A 25,151-nucleotide genomic window follows, 5' to 3' on the forward strand; every position below is an offset into this window, starting at 1 on the left:
TATCCTCATCCATTCTCACCACATGTCCATACCAGCGCAATCGTCTCTCTTGCATGCCACAACTGATGCTTCTAATACGCATATATATATATATATATATATATATATATATATGTATATTAGAAGTCCTCAAGTCCTTCAAGTCAAGTTCCCATTAAAGGCCTGTGATATGCAGGAGACTGACTGACTGGGAGAACCAGTCAAGCAGCCCTGGCATCGATCACGTTCGGATCGCTAATTATTTTTATTTGCCTTTATGATCTATTTTAGATTTCTAGTTCTTTCTAGTTCTCTATTTTGGTTTTTAAATATTTTTCGTCGGTTTTCATCAGAAACAGGTTGCACTGTGATGCAATAAGAGTTTATTCTTTCTGTTTCCAGTGTATTCCATTGCAATCCCATTTGAAATTCAAAGAAGGTTCCTACAAATGTGAATGTAAGCAGGGCTATGAGTACCCATTTAATGACCTGCAGTGGTATTACAACGGTCAGACGATGGTTGAAGAATACAGGAAAAAGATGAACAATGAGCCAAACAGGTAAGATCAGTATTTTTGGTACAACAAAAATTGAAACAGGTAAAAAATGTTTTGAGCTGTATGGTGTGTGTGTGTGAAATTAAATAACTGACAAGGAAACAGGAAACTAATTAATATATCTCATTAGCTTACAGACGTTTCTGCTATAAGATGCAAATATAAATGATTCCCCAAATAAACTTGTACTTCATTTTAGAAGCTCCAGTGAAGCTATAAGGTGATGTACAAACACTTAGTTCTGACTGCATTGCATCCCACAGCAGAAACAGCTGTGAGCTAATGAAATTCATTGCATAATTTCCTTTTCTCTTATTTATTTAATTTCACATTACACTCTATGCTCAGCTAATGCTTTTCTTTGAAGCATTTGAATATTGGATTTTAATGCAAAGTTATTAACACTGCCCAAAATTCGAGCATGGCTGTTGCCAGTGCCTCCGACTGGCCCTCGTGCCAGTGGCACGCAAAAGCACCCACTACACTCTCAGAGTGGTTGGCGTTAGGAAGAGCATCCAGCAGTAGAAACTTTACTAGATCAGACTGGAGCTCAGTACAGCCTTCTGGCTTGCCAGTCCTCATTCAAACCGTCCAACCTTTGCCAGCATGGAAAGCAGACATTAAACAACGACGCATGTATATATACACTTATACAACAGGCTTCTTTCAGTTTCCATTTACCAAATTCACTCACAAGGCATTGGTCACCTTGGAACTATCAGAGACAAGTGCCCAAGGTGCCATGCAGTGGGGTTTGAAACCAAAAACATGCAATTGGGAAGCGAGCTTCAAGGAAGTTGCTTCATCTTTTGGGATGCAGGTTATCCACCCATTTAACTTCAGGGATGAGAGGAGAGTTGTGATGTTCATGCCTTTACCATTCATGCCATCACTAACATTTACGATGTTTTTCTGCTTTATTTCTGTTTTAGGTATGATACATTGAAGTGCCGAATTGGTGGAGCTTCTTCTTTCAGAATAAGTTGGATTCTTGTAATTTTAACCATTTTGTACATAAAAATGTTTCAACTGTAGAGCTAAGCTATATTTTTCTCCAAAGAATATTTTTGTATAATCTGTTGCTTAGTAAATTTGTAGTATGGTTCTTTCTATTTTATTTCTCATTTGAAGAAATACCTATCAAACACAAACATCATAGATTTAACAAGATTCTTTAAATTTTCTATTTTGTAATAATTTTTTAATTTTTTTTTTTAATCCAAAGCATCTAAAATAGCCAGGAATTTAAGTCCTTTTTCTTCCCTCAGCTATATTGATGTCTATATATATATATATATATATACACACACACACGTCACTTTTTAATTATTTTTTTTTTTGTTCTTTATGCCTCCATCCTTTTGAATATATTCTCCAGATCATGTTAATTCTAAGACAAGATAAAATATTCCCTTCAAATATTTTCACAAAAAAACATAGTAAAACTTCACCCACCCACACTCAGCTACCATAGTTTTAGGTCTTATTTTGTATTTGAAATGTTTTAATTCGCATTAGGTTATTATATCGTTTGTTTTTGTTTTGTTTTTTTAAATCTTACAGATTAAAAAGGAATTTTTTTCTTTACTAAATGTAGATTTTAACTTCCGATCACTGAAACAAAAACAAACAATAAAGTTGCAAATATTCTTTAGACAAAGTCAAAAGTGCAATGTATAATATATTACATTATATTCATAGATTTTTTTTTTTTTGAACACCCATTATTTTCCTTTTAACCATTCCAACAAAATGCGATATTCCTTGGCCAATCATTGTAAGGGAGATGATCATTACTAGCTAAATGGTGAGATCGGTTGAATTTTAATCAAAGAACAAGGTAGAAGGTGCGGAGATTATATTTAATGGTGGGATTTGTGTCTTGGGACCAAGGGAAAGGATACTTTCAGGTAAGTTGGTATTGAAAATGCTAAGTAAATATCTCAGGATGTTAAGCTTATTGTTTATTATCATCATTTAACGTCTGTTGTCTATGCTGTCATGTGTTGGACAGTTTCACTGGGCTGGCACACTGGAAAGCACACCTTCCAGCATGGACAACGGATGTTAAATGATGATGATGATGATAAACAATAAGCAAAACAATCTGAGATATTTACTTAACGCTTTTGATACTAACTTAAATGAAAGTATACTTTCCTTTGATTTTTAAAAAAGTCTTTTCTCTGCATATTTCTTAGGAAAAGCATTTTCAGTTAATTTTGAAAGAAAAAAAAATGGAAAAATGGGTTCGGAGAAAGGAAATTTAACAAAATGGTTTTTTTGTTATTAAGCTGATATGATTGAAATAATGCCTGAAATTTTAACAAGAGGTTTTAATTTTGATATAAACACTTAAAAAAGGTGGGAGTGTATATGTATCATTGTACCAATGAGTGTTAGAATTAATTTTGAGAATATCAAGAAATTTGGTGGGTGGGATTTAACAAAATTTATTCATTGTTAAATTGATGTGTTTGAAACATAACTTGAAATTGTGATGGGAGTTTTCAGTTTTAATGTGAAATATTCAAAAATGGGTGGTGTAGGGCCTTTGTATCATAGGACCAGAGGGTTTTCCTCATTGGAGCCATTGCTGTGTGGTTAGCACCTTGGGCAAGAGTCTTCTATAGCCCCTGGACTGGCGAAAGCCTTGGCAAGGGGAAACTGTGTGGAAGACCATATACATATATATATATATATATATATACACACACATATACATGTGCATGTGTGTATTTGTCCTCCACCACTGCTTCACAACTGGTGTTGGTTTGTTTATGTTTGCATAACTTAGTGGTTCAACATAAGAGGCCAACAGAATAAGCACTGGTGGTGGGTGGGGATGATTTGCTCAACTGAAACCCTTTCAAGGTAGTGCTCCAGCATGGTCATGATTCAGTTATTGAAATAAGTAAAAAAAAAAAAGTACCAAACTACAGGTCGATTCCTGTATTTAAAAAGTATTGCAAAATGGGTCTTTGGAAAATTAATCATTTTTGCCATAGACACCCTCTCCTGTTGGCATCTTTAACATATTTCATCCGACCTCCTCTCTTTAGACCTTGTACAGAACAATAAAACTAACAGGTCGATGCTATAGACTTGGCCAGGTCATTATCAACCCACTTCATCTTTGTATCAATTATATATTTCTTTGAAAGAAATTCAGATATTATATAAATTTTGTTACTACCTCCTTTTAGCTCTTTTGTCACCATATTCCTGTTGAAATAAACTGTTTTTACTTCAATTAATTTTGAAATTAAAGAAGACTTTATGAAAATAATTCTCACGTTATTAAGCTAGTTTGGGAAATATAAATTCATGATATTTCAATGAAAGGTTTTAATGCAAAGCATTTTGAATAGGAATTTGTATCATAAGACCAGAGATGGTCTCAGTCTGGTATCAAATATGAGGTTTATATGATAAAATAAAAAAATTAAATTTCAATTAAAATTAACAAAACAAAAAAAATTTTAATTTCTTATTAGAAATTCTGATTAATTTTTTTTAAACATTCACTTTTGTGAAATGTAGACTTGTCATTGTGGTTTTTCTTTTTATATTGTTCTGTCTAAATTTGTACATAACTATAGACATATATATACATGTATGTGTATATATATTTATGCATATATATATATATATATATATATATATATAATACACACATGAACACATAGATATATAAAAATGAAACATTTGAAAAAAGTATCTTTGTAAGATTTTGTAATAAAATATTTTATATTTTATTGTTGTATTTGTTATGATTATTGCAATATATATCATCATCATCTTCATTTAACGTCCGTTGGGTTGGACGGTTTGACTGAGCTGTACGAGGCTCCAGTCTGATTTGGAATGGTTTTCTACAGCTGGATGTCCTTCCTAACGTCAACCACTCTGAGAATGTAATGGGTGCTTTTTATGTGCCACCAGCATGGGTGCCATTTGCGTGACACTGGTATCTGCCATGACTGCAATATTGCTCGGCTTGATGGGTCTTCTTCTCAAGCACAACATAATGCCAAAGGCCTTGGTCATTGCCTGCTTTGATAAGAGATTTTTCAGGACAAGAGTTGGCAAATGTCTGGAATTTTCATGAGCTGCTTATAACATTTTTTTTGGTATTTAAAAGTCAATCAAAGAGGTCCAAAGGTGAGAAAAGATAACCACACAGATTGCATATCCAATTTAGACCACCAAGAACTGCAGATATATACAAGGCGACTCAGTGAACAAGAAAAATAACATATCTATACATTTTGTATTATTAAAGTCAATTATACTCTTTTACTCGTTTCAGTCATTTGACTGCGGTCATGCTGGAGCACCGCTTTTAGTCGAGCAAATCGACCCCAGGACTTATTCTTTGTAAGCCTAGTACTTATTCTGTTGTTTTTGTTTGTTTTTACTGAACCACTAAGTTACGGGAACGTAAACACAGCAACGTTGGTTGTCAAGCAATGGTAGTGGGGACAAACACAGACACACAAATATATATATATATATATATGACAGGCTTCTTTCAGTTTCCATCTACCAAATTCACTCACAAGGCTATAGTAGAAGACACTTGTCCAAGGTGCCATGCAGTGGGACTGAACCTGGAACCATGTGGTTGGAAAACAAGCTTCTTACCACACAGCCATTCCTGCGCCTATATTCACACAGCCACTCCTGCACCTATATAGCTACTCCTACTTAAGTTAAATGTGTCTGACATACGTTTCTGCTACACTGATATCTCACAATGTGGTTTCCATTTGCATCCAGTTTGTTCATCTGTGGCTTTATTCAAGGAGATCGCTTCAAAGGACAGCAGTGTGCAACACCTTAAATAAAGCTACACACATATACACGTGAGGGCATGTGGCCTAGTGGTTAGTGTGTTTTGCACTCGTGACCCAGAGAGAGTGACTTTGATTCCCAGACTGGGCAGTGTGTTGTGTTTTTGAGGAAAATACTTCATCTCATGTGCTGTCAAGACAAGGAGACACAAATATGCACACATGGTGGCATGTAAAAGCACCACCCAAACGTGGTCAATACCAGCCCCATCTGGCCCCTGTGCCAGTGGCACGTAAAAAACACCCACTACACTCTGAGAATGGTTGGCATTAGGAAGGGCATGCAGCTGTAGAAACACTGTCAGATCAGATTGGAGCCTGGTTCAAACTTCCTGGCTTCTCAGACTCCCCGTTGAACTGTCCAACCCATGCTAGCATGGAAAACAGACGTTAAACGATGATTATGATATATACGAAGGGCTTCTTTCAATAGTCATCTTCCAAATCCACTCACAAAACTTTGGTCAACCCAGGGCTATAATAGAAGACACTTGCCCAAGGTGTCATGAAGGTGAGACTAAATCCAAAATTAGGTTGCAAAGTGAATCACTCAAACACAGTCATACCTATATTTTTTTACGTCAAGATTTGTATGGATTCTGTCAACCAAATTCATTCACCAAGCCTTGGTTGACCCTGGGCTATAGTAGAAGAAATTTGTGGCACTTTGAACTGAAAACCAAGTGGTTGCAAAAGACAAACTTCTTAACCTTACAGCCAAACTTGTACCAACACATTACACTGTTGGAGAACCAGTGGGACATACCCTTAAATTATCACACAAAGAAACAATTATTTTAATAAATTTTCATTTTTAATAAATTGCTTTTACACTGTTTCCGTTTGTTTTTTGTTTTTTTTTGTTTTTTATATTTGTTAAAGACCCCTGAAGGAGGCAGTACCCCTAACAAACATAATAACCTTCTTTAAAATCACAGGACTCAGTTTCTTCAGCTAGAGTAAAAAAAAAAAATAAAAAAAAAGAATCTAAAGGTCCACAGGTCTTTATAGCAGTTTCCCTTGAGAATTATTCAATGTAGCTAGTTTTGGCATTGAGTAGCACTTGCCGTGATTTGAACCCCTTGTCATAGTAATCAGACGCTTCTTTTTCAGGGAAAGGTTTTGCCATACCCATTGTATATTGTGGTTGTACACACCGTACGTAGAAGCCACTGGTTTTCTTCCAGTCATTAGGCTGGTATTTGAGAAAATAATAGGACGTACAAAGAGTGCCGTAAATTCCAAGAATCCATGGAGAACTGCGACGAACAACTAGAGCTGGTTTTACGCCGATAATTGGTTTCAATACCTAGAAGAGAAAAAGAAAAACAGTTTTGTAAGAAAAATGTTAAAACATCCATATACTATTAGTATCTCTGCCTTAGCAAAGGCAGAGGTATTGTTTTTAGTTGTGTTTGTTTGTTTGTCTGTGGACAAGATATCTCAAGAACTGCTGGATGGATTCGGATGAAATTTTCAGGGATGTTTGGCCTCGTGACTAGCACGAACTGATTAGATTTTATGACTGATCCAGTACTGGACAAGGATTCTGGATTATTTTCCTGCGTTTTTACTTAATTTTTGAGAGCGGTCAGGTTCATTTTTAGTATTCTCATTTGTGAGAGCAGTCGAGTTTATTTCAGATATTCTCATTTTAAAAAATCATCTCCGGCTAATCGTTGAGAGGACGTTGGTGTTGCCTTGGCAGAGGTTTGCATTCTCTGAGTGCTCTCGTTTTTATTAGTATTATTATTAAGGTGGAGCAGAGCAGGAGGGTGAGGGCTAAAAAAAATTGGATGCTGAATTTGCTGACAACATAGCTCTGTTGGCAAACACAGTGAGGGAGGCAGAGGAGTTCATACAGGGGTGGAGACTGTGTCAATGAGTGTGGGACTGAAAATGAATGAAATTAAGACAAAGTATCTGGTAGAGAATATTAAGAAGCCAGAGAAGATTATGAATGTAGGCAGGAAGCCACTAGAGTTGGTTGAGGACTTCCTGTATCTGAGAACAAAGATTGGGAAGTCGGACCTTTGTAAAGACCTGAAGATCCATCTCTTCGTTGCTGCAGTGGAGTCTGTGCTGTTGTATGGGTCTGAGACTTGGACACTGACCAAGAAACTCACTCAGATGGTGGATGAGTGCTACACAAGAATACTGAGGATGGCTCTGAAGATGAAGAACTCGATGAAGAACTCAGAGCTGTACGAGAGCCTCTAATAGTTAGCTCTTAAATGACACAGACCCATGCAAGCATGAAAAAGTGCATGTTAAAATGATGATGATGATATATATACATAGAGACACACACGACGGGCTTCTTTCAGTATGCATTTAGCAAATCCACTTACAAGGTTTTGGCTGGCCCATGGCTATAATAGAAAATACTTGCCCAAAGTGTTATGCAGTGGGACTGAACCAGGAACCATGTGATTTGGAAGCAAGCTTCTTACCACACAGCCACATCTGTGCTCAATTATTTATTAACCCTTTAGCATTCAGGTTGCTCTGTTGGATGTAATGCTTATAAGACAAGAAAAGAACAGGAAGAAAGAAAAAGCATTCGCAACTGAACTGATGGTGGTGATGGTGGGGTAGTATTTGAGAGGATGAAGAGGGGCGATGGGTTCTGTGCCGGGTGCTGAAAGGCTAGAGCATGATGGAAGGATAAGTGTCTTGCTATGGAAGAGGTACAAAGCTACCCTGCATCATATAAACGTAGGTGGGAGCAACTGGAGAAAAATTCCAATTGGAGATGGGCACACGTGTGTGTAGAATTATAATAATGCGAAGCAGTATGTTTCTTACACCAGTTAACATTAGCTAATATGTCACATGCTGTTTAGCACTAGGTAGGACCTGATCGAGCAAACCTCTGATCAAAAGTGTTATTGCTTTGACCGTTTTGATTTAAAATATTTGGTGGTGGGGGGGTCAACCTTGAATTTCAGTGAAAATTCCTATTTTCTAGGACGGGCTGATGTCTATTTCCAACAAGGTGAATACTGAAGTTGTTATATAGTGATTCCCCTTTTCTAAATACACAACAAAAAAGTCAAAACAACATGAGTTTCAAGCAGGTTGTTCGCATTGTTAGAAATAACAGTAAAATCACCTTCTAACGATTTAAAAACAAAGAACTACACCAATGTGATCTTCGGTGCACTGTGCCATGAAAAAGGCAGGATAGTCACACCTAGAATGTCTCTGATCACAGGTCCGCTCCATCGGAGCCAATCTGGGTTTAGAGGTCACAATCTGTTTAGTTGCATTTTATTAACCCATCATCCACACGGCTATTTGGCATTTGAAAAGCGTACAGGTACTGAATAAGACCGGTATCCTGAATACTTTACGGTCCGAAACAATAATACGGAGTTGGAATCATTAAACTAAAAAATATAATAATATAAGCCAGTCGGTCTGCCTGCAATAACAGCTAACTCTACTTCAGATCGCATTCTACTGTATTAAAGGAAAAACATGAAGGATAACGTAGTCTTAGAACGTCATTGATCATAGGTTTGTTCAGGGTTGACCTTAGGTTGAACAATAATTTATTTCTAACGGTCGTACAAACACAATACAAACAATTAATGATAATTTGTTTTTATATTTTGTTAATATCATCTTCCAAGAAGAAAACAAGGAAATAATTAAATGTAAAATAAGCAGCTATTGTGCTTACCTTGTAGAGGGCTTCAAAGGGCATTGAACCGATCCTTTTAAATACATTTCTCGGGTGGACTTCAGGGACATAACGTGGTTCATTGGGGGACAGGTTCTGATCGAGTAACCATTGTTTCCTGAGTTGTCGATCTGCATCTGTCATGCCTTTACCATCGAGACGTTGGCGCTCATGAGGCATTGGCTCGATAGAAAAAGGCGGATACTGACTACCCTTGTACTCAGCCAACCTAGCCAGTCTCCTTTTCTTTTCCCATGGCTTTTCATTTGGGGCAACCAGGGCTTCCTGCCCTGTTTTATTCACATTGCCCTCCATCTTGTCGAAACTTCAAGGTGACATCGATTACACAGAGTTCTCTCCCTTGACAACTCTTTTATTTTGCCCCTGCCAATTAAATTTTCTTTTACTATGCCCCTGCCAATTAAATTTTCTTTTATTAATCATGCTTCTCTTTAATAAAATTATTGGGAAATCGTTTCTCGATATGTTTAAGCGTTTGCAAGGAATTTCTTATGCCGTAAGTCTTAACTTTAAAATTTATGGCAAACATAGAAATTCCGGTGCCATGCAGGGCAGTGTTTGAAAACAACCGAGGAAGGCTGCGATTTAGTTGCTATTTCTAGCAGATTTAGCATGGCACATTGAGCAAATTTCATGAGACTTGCTCAACCAATACCTTGATACCTTGTGAGTGAAATTTGGTCAAAGGAAACTTAGTAGAAGCTTTGTTTGTGTGTGTGTGTGTATGTATATATATATATATGTGTGTGTGTGTGTGTGTGTGTGTGTGTGTGTGTGTATAGTATAATAATAATAAAGGGTAAAAATTATTAATGATTTTTACCAGGTGGTCAGCACAGAAATAAAAACCTCTTAGGTAAATTTTACAAATATTTTATAATTATAAAAAGGGCTTCGTTTGCCCCCCAGCAATTTCTGGGGAGGGGACCAGTCGATTAGAATGACTCCAGTATGCAACTGGTACTTAATTTATCGACCCCAAAATGATGAAAAGAAAGTCAGTGGAATTTGAACTCAGAATGTAAAGACAGACGAAATACTGCTAAGCATTTCGGCCAGCTCACTGCTTTCCTTACAGTAATGAATTGCGTGAGCTATGAGCACACATTGTCTAAATGTAGGAGGTGTTCTCTGATGATGAAAACAACAGCGATCAGATATTCTGGTTCGAATCTGTCAGAAATGTATTAGGAATGAAAACATAAATTGGTGTTATAAGCAAACTACATTGTGAGGAAATTAACGATATTTTGCATTAGCAAAGAAACAATTAAGATTTTACAAATTTTATTTAAAAGAAAATTGTAATAGACAATGTCATAAAATATTGTCAGTACTTGATGCTAAATTAGAACAAGTGGAAACTTTACAAACTGTGTCTTTATGTTGTAAATCTGTGATTTTTGTAGGTGAGGAAATTTGGTTCCATGAAAATAAATATTTATTTTTATGTTTGAAGAATGGTTCTTGTGTCTGACTGAATATGTCAGGTGACTTCATGCGATCTTGTGTGTTCTTCTGTGTTTCGTAGATTATATCCGGGGACGATATGTAGTGCTTTGTACTTTCAGGTGTGCGACAAAGTGGATGAATTGAGTGTAATAAATATTTTGGTTTGCTTTTCTGTGTTGGAGAAAAAGTATCAGTGGAGAGCAATAGGTTACAAGAGTTAGTCTCTGTTTCATTGTATACATCTGGTGATTGTATAGAATTATCTACATCAGGCTGTGTTTCAGGAAGTATATTGGGAGTGTCACTCTGAACAGAAGTGTTTGAGGTGAATATGTCAGGTGACTGTGGAAGAGTCTGGACGTTTTGACAGAAATCTTCAGACAGATGTGAATGGACATTTGAATCGTCTGGTTGTGTACAGAATAAATCAGGTGAGGCATAAATATCCAATGTTTTATTACATAGCACAGGTGTTCTTTGATGTAAATGAGTTTTATTCTGTATTTTACAATCGACCTTAGTTGAATTTTGATTCAATAGACCATGGATTTCTGGTAGGACTTCTGCATCTAAAATCTCACATGTGACATCACAAAGAGTTTCTGTAAATACTTCAGGGGACGGAGTTTGCTGTTGATTTACATCGGGTTTTAATTTAAAACAGGAATGAAATGGATTGTCTATGGAAATGGTATTTGTGTTTTGTAAAGTAAACAAATGTTTCGTTTTATCTTGTGTTGCAGACAGAATTTCAGGCGAAAATAAATCTTGTGATTCAGGAAAGGATTTACAAAACTGTTCTGATTCACGAGATTGTTCCATAATTTGAAAAATATTCCCCATTGTTTTAGGAATGATTAACGAATTACAAGAATTACATCTAGAGATTTCTTTTGATTCTATAGAATTTGTAGTTTTTGGTGAGTTGAACTCATTTTGAGACAATATTCTTGGAGAAAACAAAGGCCTGGAGTTAGTATAAGTTTCTAATATTTCTTCGGATGAATCTATGAATGTTTGAACTTTTCTATTGAGGGGTCCCATGGGTGAAGATGGCACACTGATTGTCTTTGGAATAGTATTGGAAGGAGACAAATTTTTCATTTGGCATTTTGCTTGGAATTGATTAGAATTATTGATTTTCTTGAAAATTTGTCTTTTTAAAAGGCATTTGGACAGAGAATACTTAAATTTTTTAGAATTTCGTTGATTGAAAGAATTGTTAATACCATCTCTTCTATTTAAACAAATATTTCTTACTGAAACTGGAGTACTACTGGGTGTCTGTGGAATAAATTGGTTTGAAGATTTCCAAGAACAGCTAAATAGGTCTTCTGAAGTATTGACAGGTAATACGACATCTGGATTAGGAGAGGATAAAAACAATTCAGTCGAAGGATCAAATAAGTCCTGTGACATATTGCCCTCTTCTTTGGGACTCTCTTGGCAACCTTGTTGAAGACTTCCAGATGGTAATAATACATAAGACTCAGAGTTGTGACTTTCAACAGAATTATTTGAAGGAGAATTTGGATGAGACTGTTTCTGGTTCTCTGAAGAGCATTTAATTGGAGTTATTGGAAATAAGCGTTCAATATTTTCTTCAGTTGAAGAATCTTTATGTGGCAGATTTCTATATGATGTTTGATAAATATGGAAATGTGGAACTGGTGTAGAAGTGAAACTATGGCATTTTCTAAGATTAACATTGGTTGAGAAAGTATGAAAGCCATCTGCAAATGGTAAGTCTGAAAGCTGACTTTTCCTGATCCTGGAAGAGATTTGAGATCCCTTGGTTGGAACAGAATGATGGTTTTTATTGCGTGGTCGAAGAGTCTTATTAACAAATTGTTTGCTTTCAGATAAGCTTGCATTGCCTAATTTTTTAGAAAACCATAAAGCTTCTTTTCCTCCATTATATGAAATATTTTCTTTATTTTCTGAAAAATCATTGCACAGACATCTTGGAAGATATGAGCGACATTGATTACATTTCTTCCTTTTCTTAGATTCATTTAGGAAAGATGGTTCACTTTCTAGGCAGGAATCTTGATTTGGAAGTCGTTTAGACAAACACCTTATAGGATGGATTGTTTCTTGAAATGGAGAAAGCTGTTTGAAAGAAGCAGATGTAGACATGTTGCCATTTATAGATTCATTCTCAGAGAACATTCTGTTAATGTGAAAGGAACTAATGACTGAAACATCAATGCAAGAATCACGAGGAATACTCGACATGTCAGCAATTTTTGAAAAGTCTTCAGGAAGGATATTGCAAATACTATTTGAAGGATTGGATTTGGGTGATGATTCTTTAATAACATCGACAGCAGACATGTGTCTCTCAGCAGACTGGAACTTTGGTAAGTATTCATTTGTAGAAGAGACTTTTAGAGGATATTTACTATATACATTAGAAATGTTTCCGTTGTTGACAGTAGTTTTAGTGACAATTTTAGCTGGACTAGACGATAAATATAAATCCTCACTTTTAAGTAAATATTTGTCATCATTCACTGTAATAGGTTGTCTGGTAACAATTTTATTTCTAATGTCACAAAACTGATTTGCTTCACTCCAACTATTTAGATTATAATTATGTATCATTAATTTAGAATGGCAAGTCAAATTGCCAGTGAATAAATTACTTCTGTTTGATTTGTCCTTGTTTTTGTACCTTGGGTTATCATATACTCTGCAATTACTTTCCCAGATACATTTTAAAAAACGATATGGAACTGACAAGTTGAGAAGGAAATATGTCACAGTTGATGAATGGAAGCTTAAAAGAGACAAAATATTTATCTCCCTTATTTTCCAGTCTCCAGTTTCTCTTGAAGATTTACAAATATCTTCACATCTTATCTTGTTTACAGCAGCCACTGTAACCATCTTTGGATTTGATTTACTGCAAGAAGTTTCTTTCAGAGTTGTTTTAAAATTGTAACTGTTTAGAAAACACATCTGTTTTTCACTAGATTTTGTCGTATGCATTTGACTTAGTTTCGTATTTTCTTGAAATTCAGAAAAGTGTTCATTTGGTGAATTGCCAAAGCTGTTTAAGAAAGCCTCTAAGTCTTCTGATTCAGGAGCGTAAGAGACATTATTATAATTATTTACATTCAAAGAACATTCCGTAGAATATTCTTTCTGTGGAATAGGTACTGCCAGTGAATATTTATGCCCCATATCTGAAGAGTTGTTATTCTCAAAAAATACATCTTCACAATCAGATGCATAATAAAGAATTTCTTCATTTGGATTATTAGCAAGAGAAACTTCTGGAAGATGCTTTACATTAGCATGACTTCCAGATGGAACATTCTTATAAGAATGAAGCAAATGATTAGAAATATCTTCTGTTGACAAATCAGGAAAACAGTTTGTAATGAAAGATTTGTAAGTCTGGGTTGACTGTGACTTCGTTGCATGAAATGAAGGGTTTCTTTGTGAACAAGAGTTAATGAAATTAGGGGTTTCACTTTCCCCAGAACTTGATATTAACACACCTGAGAGATTTCTGCTAATTTGAATCCCAGATGGATTCATTTCACATGTTAAAACAATTAACTCTTGAGAAATTAATGGAAAAGCAGAACTACTATTGGTCCGTTCAATAAATAGTGGTGATTCTGTCAGAGTTAATGCTGCTGGTGTTTGAAGAAATTGTTCAAGGGGTGCAGGAGGAGTGTTTTGAGTTTTAAAATTGTTATTTTTAGTTAAAAGTATTTTAAGTGTGCATGCCATACCAATATTGCAGTTAATCATCTGAGAAGCAATTAGATCAGTCGGAAGTGTCTGGCACTGTTTTCTGCAACTGCTTTTCAAGACTGATAACAATGACATGTTGAAATCAGATTTTTCAAGAGGATATAAAGTTTTAAAACCAAACAAAAAACTCTTCCCAGTAAAAAAGCCATTCAACAAATTCTTTATATAATTTGAATCATATGAATGCAATAAACAATGTATCTCTTCAGCAGAGCATCCAAAGTAAGGTTCTAGGATTTTGCCAAAAACTGTGGCACCGCAAAGAGCAGATCCATCAGCAATTTCTAGAGAGAGTCGATACCGTTGAGGAATATTACATCTATTGTAATTAATTTTACATCGTAAACAGCGCCAAGTTCTTGAATGACAATTGATTAGTAATTTACTGTAGCATTCAATGCAATAAGGGTAGGTAACTTTTGGATCTCGAACTCTAACCACTGTGGCTATGGTCAATGCATGGAATCTGGACGGCATTGGTTATTTTAAATCTGAAAAGTAATGAAAAAGTAATTCTTGAAACAGAAAGAAACAGCAAATGCATTTAACGAAGATTTAAATCTTTTGTTACCAAATTGTCTGAAACTGCCCCTATTTCTATGATACAAACTTCCAGTTTTGAAGATATTTAAATTAAAAAAAAAAAAAACCTTTCCAATTAACATTTCGTATTAATTTATGATCCAAATAGCATCATAATACTGACAGAGTTATTTTGTTAAATTCTTCTTACTTTTTAAAAATTAATCGAAACAAAGACCATATTTCAACAAAAATATGGTAACAAAAGAATTAATCAAAGTATCATAATGAATACAACAGGTAAAGCGAAACGTTTATTTTAATAATTAATCTGTTTTAACAATACAAAACTTTGCAATCAATGATCAGTTTTCTTTAAGGTTAATAATTATATCCAGGAAAATTAATCCAGGTTTAAATACTAGATTAAAGTTAAGTCCTTACAACAGTAATAAAAGAAGTTTGGAAGATTTAATCTATTTGCCTAATTCAACATCTTAGGTTGCTTTCTAGGGACCCACTTCGTCAGGTCTCTGGTTTGAGAATAATTTCCCCCCATTAGTCTCGCAGATTTGGAAAACGTCTATCAGTGGGGGATACGACAACTTTATCTCCTGTAAAAGAAACCCAGCAAAATATCAGGTTTTCTGTTTAGATACTTTTTGCGTCTGCTATTTTATAATTCTACGCATGCGTGAAACATTAGAAGAAAAAAACATTTCGATTTCACTTCTTGTCATAGGGGAGGGGGTTATTTTTTTGAAAAATTAAAATTTTACAAATTTTTTTTTTTTCAGAATCATAATTTCCATATTTTTCTACGTATTTCGCCCCAAATTTTTTTTAAAAAGTGAAAATTTAAGAAATTGATCGGGGGTAAAAATTAAAATTTTGAAATGTTTTTTTTTTTTTGCAGATTCGGAATCTCTGCCCTCGATATAGTGTTTCTGTATAAGAAAAAAAAGTTTAAATCCCAAAGGGGACCCCATGATCTTTACCTCCGCCCATTTAGTTTAGTCAATAAGAAACGTTTCCTTTTAAAAAAGTAAATCAGTTGAGCTGAATACCTAATTAATTAGCTGCGTTTCTTTAAGCTTAATTAAAAACAAAACCCCCCGAAACAATTTAAATACCAACTTATCCATTTCCCCTTTTATTACTCATTGCTCTTACAGGAGATTAAAAAAAAAAAGACTTACATAATTCATAACAAATCGAATTGTTTGGCGCAAAATTCAAATAATTTTATTTCTCTGATAGAGATTCCAGGCATTATTGAGAGATCGCAGCAAAATCTTCCTCATCTCTCATAAAAGAAGAAGGACAGATACACTGGATTATGTGATCTTACAAACACTGTCTTGGGAGGAAAGCAACGATCACGGTCGGAGAGTCTTTAATTAGAGTCACAGCAGAGTCAAAATAATAATAATAATCAATAAAGGGATTTAACTCTGGTAAACTTCCGGTGTTTCGACAGAAGAAAAAATAAATTAATTCAAACAACAAGGGGAAATAATTCAGAGCTCTTCTCGCAAAGAGGTAGAAATAGTGGTAGCGGTTTATTTTCCTGAGTCATTTTTGGGAAACAAGTTTTTTGTTCCAATTCCTGACCTTTTTGGAGAAATATTTTAGTAATTATTGTTGTTGGACTGGATTGAATCGAGTCTAATCGTTATGGTAAATATCTTGATGCCGAACAGATTACTTGATGTGTTTATTGTTTTGTCATTCTTCTTAATTTCTTAAATATATTCTCTCTTTCTGTGGGACATGCTGCTTTTTAAAAAAGTTTTCAGATTTGTACATTGTCTTATGATTATATGTATATATATGTATATGATATATGCGTTTGTAGGATTTGGATTTTTAGACTTGAAAGCATTAGCTTGCTCAATACAAGCTTGTTGGGACAAATGTGCTGAGCCTATTGTGTAAGAAAGCTCAATAATTCCTTTTGATGATTTCATGTGGACAGTTTACAAGGTGTGAATTTAGTGCGGTAAATTTCTACCCCTCTGCTCGGTTTATTAATGCGTAGACACACATATATGTATGTATGTATGTGTGTGTCACAAAACCTCCCAAAACTAGAAAGCCTGAATTTAGCATTATCCTAGCATAAGATTGTCAATGAAAACGATCAAGCAATATCCAAATATGTGGTCACCATAAACTATGAAGTCTTTTGACAAGTTTCAACCTTACGAGAACGAAGGACAAAGAATAACGAAACCCCAAGATGTCAAAAAAAAAGAAAAAAAGATTCAGTGCTTACAAGCATGTCTAAATATATAAGTATGCTTGATCTACAAGCCTTTTGTGGCCAAACGATCGCATGGAGTGAGAGAAGTTCAGAGTGGCATCGGAGTAAATTATCAGCTTCGAATGAATAAATGATATTCATGCAATATCGAGAGACCAAAAATGAATGAGGGGGAGTTAATAAAAAGTATTAGGATCGGACGATTGGGCTGTTAATCCTCTATAGATAAAAGATTTGTTTATCTCGAGAAGATTAACCAGAAAAATTGTCTCCAAACACAAATGTTTACAACTTCCGTGCACTCTCTGATTCTTTGTCTTTTAATGTCATTTATTCAGTTCGAAGTAACGAGTTTATTTGTTCATTTAAAAAAATAATGTAGGTTCAATTTTCTTGATTTATCGTTCTATTCTAAAAGTTTTTATTCCGTCCCCTGATTCTTTCTGGAGAGGTGGGGGAATGTTTGAAATGACGACCTCGGAAAGATGTAATGCAATATGAACATGGGTGGGATTTGAACTCACAACGTAATGCGACATAAACAAACATTGCCGAATAACTTTAAATATTTTGTCTGAGGCCCTACCAATTTTTTTCATATTTTCTTTTCCATTTTTCTTTTTAATTTTTGTTTGTAATTTAAATTATACATGTAATTAGAATGTTTTAAATTAATTTCTGCTTCCAGTTCCGAAATCAGTATGACAATGACGTTACTGTGTGGAGCCCACAGGTGAGTTTAAACTAACTTTTTTTTTTTTTTTTTCCACCTGGAAAACTTCGAAAACCTGCATCAGTGAATCTTTCCTGTAATATTTTCAGGCGAGCTGTTATTGGTAAGGGTTGAACAAAAATTCAAACAAGCTTTGAAGAGCTCAACAATGATGTATTCTTTGTTGCTTTTCAACTTTTTGATTACTCTTAACACATTTGCGATTTTGAATAATCGCGTCAGCGCCTTTTAGAACATTTTAATAATACATCTATCCTCGTTTATCACGGATTTGGTTTAAAAAAACAGTGATAAATGAATCATCTCCATACACTTTGTAAATGGAACGAATGATAAATTCATTGACACCAAAATCGTGGCCCACAGCAATAAAATAGTTCTTGATTATCTCTACTTTTTCCTGTGCAGAATACATTTGTCTGTCATTTATTAGGTTCAAGCACCATCATGGTTTTTTTTTATTTTATTTAAATCCATTTAAAAAGAAAGCAGTCTGAGGTGGGAGTCACTGGAATGTTTTTGTTGTACAGGCAAAATCTTCGACTAATTGCTGACCTGTAATATCGCAAATCAATTTGTGATAAGTGTAAGACAGTTCATTATTAGCGTACTTGTATTACCCTGGATCAGTAATGTATGAATCCATGATAAACGAGGTTGCGTGTACTACTATTACTTCGTTTGACATTGTTACAATGGTAAACAACGAAAGACAAGGCTGTAGGTTGCACTACTTGCTAATCAAAATAACTGCAGTCTTCAGCAGGGCTTCATTATGGTTTGGTCAGTAACTGACAGCAGTGGTTATTTGCTGGTTCAGTGAGAGGACTTGGTCAAGCCTTGAGGTGATCAATCTGCAACAAATGGACACAAGCTTTGCAATCACATGACTCCTAATTTGGTTCTACTGCACAGCATCTGAGCAAGTGTTTTCTAGATGAGTCTTGAGTCAGCCCTTGTGAGTGAATTTGAAGAAGCCTGTTGGATGGTCTCTACTTGTTCTTGGGCAGTAGACCTATTCTCTGCTTTTTCATGCTTGCTGGAATTGGATGGAGTTTATTGAGGCAGATTTTCTCCAGCCAGATGCCCTTCCTCTCACAAACTCTGGCTTGTTTTCAAGCAAGGTAATATTTCCCCATGGCCAGACTTGTTTCTGCAAGATATTGGAAATAAGAGACACCACTTGTATAACAGTGGCAATCATTTACAACTATCATGCAATGTCAAGACAAGGACACACACACACGTGTGTGTATCTCCTTTCATTTTCCTCCTAGCAAATTCACTCACAAGGCTTTGGTTGGGCCAAGGTGTCACATAGTGGGACTGAACCCTGAACCATGTGGTTGGGAAACAAACTTCTTACCACATAGCCATGCCTGCGCCTGATGATGACAGCAAAAGAATTATAAAATGAATATTCGTTCTTCTTTCAGTATTTCTAAATATGTGTTTTTAATGTTATTTCAGGGTCGTATCCATCAAATTGAGTATGCTATGGAAGCTGTGAAACAAGGTTCAGCTACAGTTGGACTCAAATCAAAGAATCACGCAGTTTTAGTTGCACTAAAGGTACATATTTGTATGTGTGTGTGTGTGTGTGTATGTATATATATATATATATATATATATATATATATATATATATATATATATATATATATATATATATTACGTTTTTTTTTTCCCTTTCATAGTTTAGCTTTGCCCCATGTATAAGTCACACCCCAGTTTTACCATTTATAAAATTGTGTGACTTAAACATGAGTAAATCAGTGCTGCTGCTGCTGATGGTGGTGTTTGATTTTGAGAGAGATGTGGTTGTTATTTCTAGCAGCCTGAACAACTACGTTGAGTTTCTTTATTGTTTCAATCAATATATCTCTGTGTTGAGTGATTTTCTTCCCCGATTTCCCTGTCATATAGCTTTTACAATTTCTATTCAAAACTTTTGTTCTGTCACCATCATTCATTTTAATAAAGAAAATATGATTGTATTGGTGTTGTTTCTGTTTACAGCGTGCCCCGTCAGAGCTCTCTGCTCACCAAAAGAAGATAATTCCAATAGATGATCACGTTGGCATCTCCATTGCTGGCCTTACAGCTGATGCACGTTTGATCAGGTAATATAAAAACTGGTCACTTTTGTGAGATTCTCTGTTGTTTCTGCTACATTGAAATACTTATAAATGCTTTTACTTTTGTTGTTATTGTATATTACTAAGAAAATCTGATTCGTTGTTTTATGTTTTCAGTAACTTCATGAGAACTGAGTGCTTGAATTCAAGATATGCTTATGATGAACCGTTACCAATTTCTCGTTTGGTCTGCATGATAGGAAACAGTATCCTTATTATCATTATTATTATTATTAATCCAAAGTTGACTTTGCTTTTCATCATCACCACTATCATCATTTAAAATCTGTTTTCCATGTTGGCATGGATTCGACAAGTTGACTGAAGCTGGCAAGGCCAGAGAGCTGCACCAAGCTATAATTGTCTGTTTTGGCGTGGTTTCTAGGGTCAGATGCCCTTCATAATGCCAACCACTTTACAGAGTGTGGACAGGGTTGCTTTATACGTGGCACCAACACCAATGTTCTATATGAAGTACCAGCATGGGTGCTTTCTATGTGGCACCAACACAAACAGGATGGTCCTAAGACTGCTTGATCTGGGGCTGAACAACAACAATGAAGTGAGAGCTGACCCCATTTTTCAGCCAGGTACATCATCAACATCATCATTCTCATTTTAGGACCTCTTTTTCATGCTGGTATGGGTTGGACAGACTTCGCTTGAGGTAGAGTTTCTTTGGCCAGATGCCCTTCCTGTCACCAACTCTCACCTGTTTCCAACCAAGGTAATATTTCCCCCTGGGCCAGACACAGCCTTGCAAAATATTGGAAATGAATAACACCGCTTGCATGGCAATGACACTCCTTTACCACTATCAGATGATGTGAAAACAAGGAGAGACAAACACACCCATTCATGCACATACAACAGGCTTCTTTTGGTATTGGAGGGCGTGTGTGATAAACACATGCAAAGACACACCTATACGACAGGCTTCTTTCAGTTTCTGTCTATCAATCCACTTACAAGTCTTTGGTCAACCCAAGGTTATAGTATGCCATGCAGTGGGTCTGAACCCAGAACTATGTAATTTCAAAGTGAGCTTCTTATTGCACAACCATGCCTGTGGCTACATTAAGGTAGACAGGGTCATGTGTCTTAATCAGTATCTGGTTTATAATTGAATTCATGTATGTGGTCTACTCCACCACCACTTCCCTTCATCTCTGCCACCTTGGATAATGCAATGATGTTTTATTTCTGAAGTGTTCCCATCTTTTGTTTAAAAAAAACTGCTTTTGCTGTTCTTCCTTGACTTAGCAGAATCTCAAATCCCCACTCAACGGTATGGCCGGAGACCATTTGGGGTTGGATTGCTTGTTGCTGGTTATGATGTAAGTAAAACACATTGGTTGTTGTTCTTGTTGCACTGATTTATGTGTATATAATTTATGTGCATGTATGTGTGTGTATCATCATTTAACATTGTTTTCCGTGCTAGCATGGGTTGGATGGTTTGCCAGGAACTGACGAGCTGGGAGTCTGTTTTGGCATGGTTTCTATGGTCAGATGCCCTTCCTAACGCCAACCACTCCAGGTGTGTAATGGGTGCTTTTATGTGCCATTTTCATGACACCAGTATCTGCCACGACTGCAATTTTACTTGGCTTGATGGGACTTCTCAAGCATGACGACATTGTGCCAAAGGTCTCGGTCATTGCCTCTGTGAGGCCCAATGCTTGAAAGGTGCTTTTTACCTGCCATTTACGCATATATATGTGTGTCCCCGTGTGCCCTCTGACCTGTTCAATCCTGTCAAAATGTCTGTCCTATGCTAGTATAGGAAACAGGCATGAAATGAAGATGAATTTGTATATATATATATATATAAATACAGGCAGAGGAGAGGCTGTGTGGTAAGTAGCTTGCTTCCTAACCACAAGGTTCCGGGTTCAGTTCCACTACGTGGCACCTTGGGCAAGTATCTTCTACTGTAGTCCGGGCTGACCAAAGCCTTGTGAGTGGATTTGGTAGACGGAAACTATGAACGAACAAGGGGGTGGGGTGCAAATCGGTTGCTCAACCTTTTAGGAATATTGTGCAAATCACATGTATGTGTGTTTATGAGAGAAATTGAAGATTTGAAATTTCTCAAATGAAATATATTTAAATCCTATCAACTTGTACACACAGCAGATCTTCCTCTTCAAACCACGTCGTTTATTCACTGAATCTGTTCTCATTGATGTTCTTGTTCTTCATTTAAGGGCATGGGGCCTCACATTTATCAGACATGTCCTTCAGCAAACTACTACGACTGCAAGTGTATGGCCATCGGAGCACGGTCCCAGTCTGCCAGAACCTATTTGGAAAAACACCTGAAAGATTTCTCAGATTGTAAGTATTGAGCCAACCAATGAACCCTTTTGATGTTGCTACCCCCAAAGAGTCAACGTCATCACCACCACCACCATCACCATCGTCACCATCATCATCGTTATGATCACGATCACCACTATCATCATATCACCATCACCACCATCATTGCCATCATCACTATCATCATCATATCACCATCACCATCACCACCACCATCATCATCATCATCCTGTGTTTCAATGTCCACTTTTCCATGCTCTCGTGGGTTGGGTGGAATTTGTGGAAGTGCATTTTCTATGGCTGGATGCCCATCCTGTCCCCAAACCTTTGTCATCTTGCCAAGTAATATCATATTCATGGGTGATTGGAGACACTCATTTACAACTATCACCCAATGCAAAGACAAGGAAACACACACACACGCACATACATACACACACACACTGGGTTTCTAAATTTTACACTTGAACTTGTTAAAACACAATCTCAAGGTTTGGGAATTTTTCAAAAGATCTTTGAAGCATGTTCTTTTCTTTTATTCTCTTCAGTCATTTGAGTGCGGCCATGTTGGAGCATCACCTTTGGTCGAACAAATGAACTCCAGGACTTACTCTTTGTAAGCCTAGTACTTATTCTCTCGGTGTCTTTTGCCGAACCGCTAAGTTATGGGAATGTAAACACACCAACATCGGTTGTCAAGCGATGGTGGGGTGAAAAACAGACAAACAACTATATACATATATATATATATATATATATACACACACCCACATACATATACGACGGGCTTCTTTCAGTTTCTGTCTACCAAAACCATTCACAAGGCTTTGGTCAGCCCAAGGCTATAGTGGTAGACACTTGCCCAAGGTGCCATTTAGTGGGACTGAACTCGGAACCATGTGGTTGGTAAGCAAGCTACTTACCATACAGCCACATCTGTGCCTATGTTCTGTATTAACAAGAATATATATTTTTTTTTTTTTTTTCTGTAATCGTGTTTGTTTTGTTTGTTGCTTAGGTTCAGTAAATGAACTGGTGCGACATGGTCTGAGAGCTCTCCGTGATACTTTACCTCAAGACGTAGAACTAACTAATAAGGTATGGATTATATTATTTATTTTTCTCCTTTTCCGTTTCTTAATTCCAATGCACATAACAGAGTTTACTAGTTTGGTAGTTGTAATTACAAGTTAGTTGGCAATTAGAATGAAAACAATTTTCACAAGCCAAACGGTCCCAGGGACAAGATATCTGATGTCAAAAAAGTCAGCATTGAACCAGTGACGCCAAAATATCTCCTACCTGCATGTCTTGGTTCAGCACAAGGAACAGCATTCAACATTGCATGTGTGGATCACTGCAATTTGTAACTCACTTCAGTCAACATTGGCCTTGGCTAAACAGTAAGATTGAACAGAAAACAACAAGAAAATCTTATGTTTGCTTGACCTGCTAGAAATAGCAGCCAAATCTTTCTGAGTATATTATACATAAAAAGAAAAAAGTTTTGATGGTTACAGCATCAAGACCATATGTGATCTTAATCAGGTCTGACCTAGGGCTAAACTACAAAAGCAACAGAAAGAGCAGCCAGCATTGGAGAAGCTTATCTGCAAATAGTCAGGATTTTCAGAAAGTTTCATTTTTGATAAAAAGAAATTGTTTTTGGAAATCCTGGATTCTGAAATTTCTAAAATGCATTTGGATATACATGTTTTATTTATTTGTTTATGCATTCTGTTTTTCATTTATTCTTTTTCAGAATTGTTCCTTGTCTGTTGTTGGTGAAGACACAAAATTTACCATTTATGATAATGAGGGCGTTAACGAATTTGTATCCTTCTGTTATTTAATCAGTTTTTTTATTGTATCAATTCACTGACTTGACATTACATTTGACAGTAGCCACCTCTGCTTCTTTCAAATACTGCCCCTCCCCTTTAATCGAGGGGCCTTTTTGCTTATGGTTTTTCTGGTCTTGTGAGGTACTTGGTAACCTCCCTAATGCTGGTGGCATGAGAAAAACAGCACCCAGCACACTCTGTAAATTGGTCGGCATTGGAAGGGCATCCAGCTATTTAAACCAGGCCAAAGCTGACATTGGCACCCAACACGGCCCTGCTACTTGCCAGATCATGTCAAATCAGTCAACACGGACAGCAGACGATCAATTGATGATGATGGTGGTGGTATACAGTTGTGAAATATAACCCAGGTTTGAAATTTCCCCAAGACACCTGAAGAAGGCTGGAGGGTACATCAGCCGAAACGTTGTGTTAACAACAAACAAGATGAGGACAAATATCTGTCAAATATAAATAATGTACATAATTCCTCATCTCTTAAATATAGAGCTGTAACATGTGATTCCAGTCTGAAACTATAAGACTGGAATCTGTTAGACTGACAATTTATAAATTGAAGGAAAGGTCCCAAACTGACATCCTGGACAGAATTCTTCATGGAATTCTGCTGTCCCCTCTGTGTGTAGCTCCTTGTGGGCAGTAAAGAAATAAGAATTCTTCATGGATTGTACTTTGGGAAGCACTGGCATCATCATCATCATCATCGTTTAACGCCCGCTTTCCATGCTAGCATGGGTTGGACGATTTGACTGAGGACTGGTGAAACCGGATGGCAACACCAGGCTCCAATCTAATTTGGCAGAGTTTCTACAGCTGGATGCCCTTCCTAACGCCAACCACTCAGAGAGTGTAGTGGGTGCTTTTACGTGTCACCCGCACGAAAACGGTCACGCTCGAAATGGTGTCTTTTATGTGCCACCCACACAAGCCAGTCCAGGGGCACTGGCAACGATCTCACTCGAAAATCCTACGGGAGCCAGT

The 25,151-nt window shown here is 36.3% G+C and overlaps 4 protein-coding genes across 4 annotated transcripts in view; 2 read left to right on the top strand and 2 right to left on the bottom strand.

Annotated features, from left to right (window-relative positions):
* LOC106873574 (uncharacterized) overlaps nucleotides 1–6,378 on the top strand; it is a 16,501-nt gene extending 10,123 nt beyond the window's left edge. The window contains exons 6-7 of the mRNA XM_014921005.2: nucleotides 382–539; nucleotides 1,469–6,378. Coding sequence (XP_014776491.1) covers nucleotides 382–539; nucleotides 1,469–1,571 — 261 coding nt within the window. The 3' untranslated portion in view covers nucleotides 1,572–6,378. The remainder of the gene's footprint in view (nucleotides 1–381; nucleotides 540–1,468) is intronic.
* On the bottom strand, nucleotides 6,185–9,445 carry LOC106873565 (uncharacterized). The gene is made up of 2 exons (XM_014920993.2): nucleotides 9,081–9,445; nucleotides 6,185–6,701 (listed from the first exon to the last, which is right to left on the bottom strand). The coding sequence occupies exons 1-2, from the start codon at nucleotides 9,393–9,395 to the stop codon at nucleotides 6,420–6,422; spliced, it is 597 nt and encodes a 198-aa protein (XP_014776479.1). The 5' UTR covers nucleotides 9,396–9,445; the 3' UTR covers nucleotides 6,185–6,419.
* A 973-nt stretch (nucleotides 9,446–10,418) lies between these two features.
* LOC106873564 (uncharacterized) lies at nucleotides 10,419–16,326 on the bottom strand. Its single transcript, XM_014920992.2, has 2 exons — nucleotides 16,046–16,326; nucleotides 10,419–14,815 (listed from the first exon to the last, which is right to left on the bottom strand). The coding sequence occupies exon 2, from the start codon at nucleotides 14,799–14,801 to the stop codon at nucleotides 10,419–10,421; it is 4,383 nt and encodes a 1,460-aa protein (XP_014776478.1). The 5' UTR covers nucleotides 14,802–14,815; nucleotides 16,046–16,326.
* A 42-nt stretch (nucleotides 16,327–16,368) lies between these two features.
* Nucleotides 16,369–25,151, top strand: part of LOC106873573 (proteasome subunit alpha type-1) — a 10,213-nt gene continuing 1,430 nt past the window's right edge. Inside the window, exons 1-9 of the mRNA XM_014921004.2 lie at nucleotides 16,369–16,526; nucleotides 17,801–17,845; nucleotides 19,316–19,417; nucleotides 19,865–19,968; nucleotides 20,101–20,189; nucleotides 21,250–21,320; nucleotides 22,194–22,323; nucleotides 23,324–23,403; nucleotides 24,068–24,139. Of these exons, the coding sequence (XP_014776490.1) occupies nucleotides 16,524–16,526; nucleotides 17,801–17,845; nucleotides 19,316–19,417; nucleotides 19,865–19,968; nucleotides 20,101–20,189; nucleotides 21,250–21,320; nucleotides 22,194–22,323; nucleotides 23,324–23,403; nucleotides 24,068–24,139 (696 nt within the window). The 5' untranslated portion in view covers nucleotides 16,369–16,523. The remainder of the gene's footprint in view (nucleotides 16,527–17,800; nucleotides 17,846–19,315; nucleotides 19,418–19,864; nucleotides 19,969–20,100; nucleotides 20,190–21,249; nucleotides 21,321–22,193; nucleotides 22,324–23,323; nucleotides 23,404–24,067; nucleotides 24,140–25,151) is intronic.

Source organism: Octopus bimaculoides, chromosome 19 (genome assembly GCF_001194135.2).
Source record: "Octopus bimaculoides isolate UCB-OBI-ISO-001 chromosome 19, ASM119413v2, whole genome shotgun sequence".
NCBI lineage: Eukaryota > Metazoa > Mollusca > Cephalopoda > Octopoda > Octopodidae > Octopus > Octopus bimaculoides.

Bases quoted from the DNA above. Each gene is read 5' to 3' on its own strand.
- LOC106873565 (XM_014920993.2), bottom strand. From the start codon at position 9,395: ATGGAGGGCAATGTGAATAAAACAGGGCAGGAAGCCCTGGTTGCCCCA. The intron at 6,702-9,080 runs GTAAGCACAATA...TTTCTCTTCTAG, and splicing joins CCTTTGAAGCCCTCTACAAG to GTATTGAAACCAATTATCGG.
- LOC106873564 (XM_014920992.2), bottom strand. From the start codon at position 14,801: ATGCCGTCCAGATTCCATGCATTGACCATAGCCACAGTGGTTAGAGTT.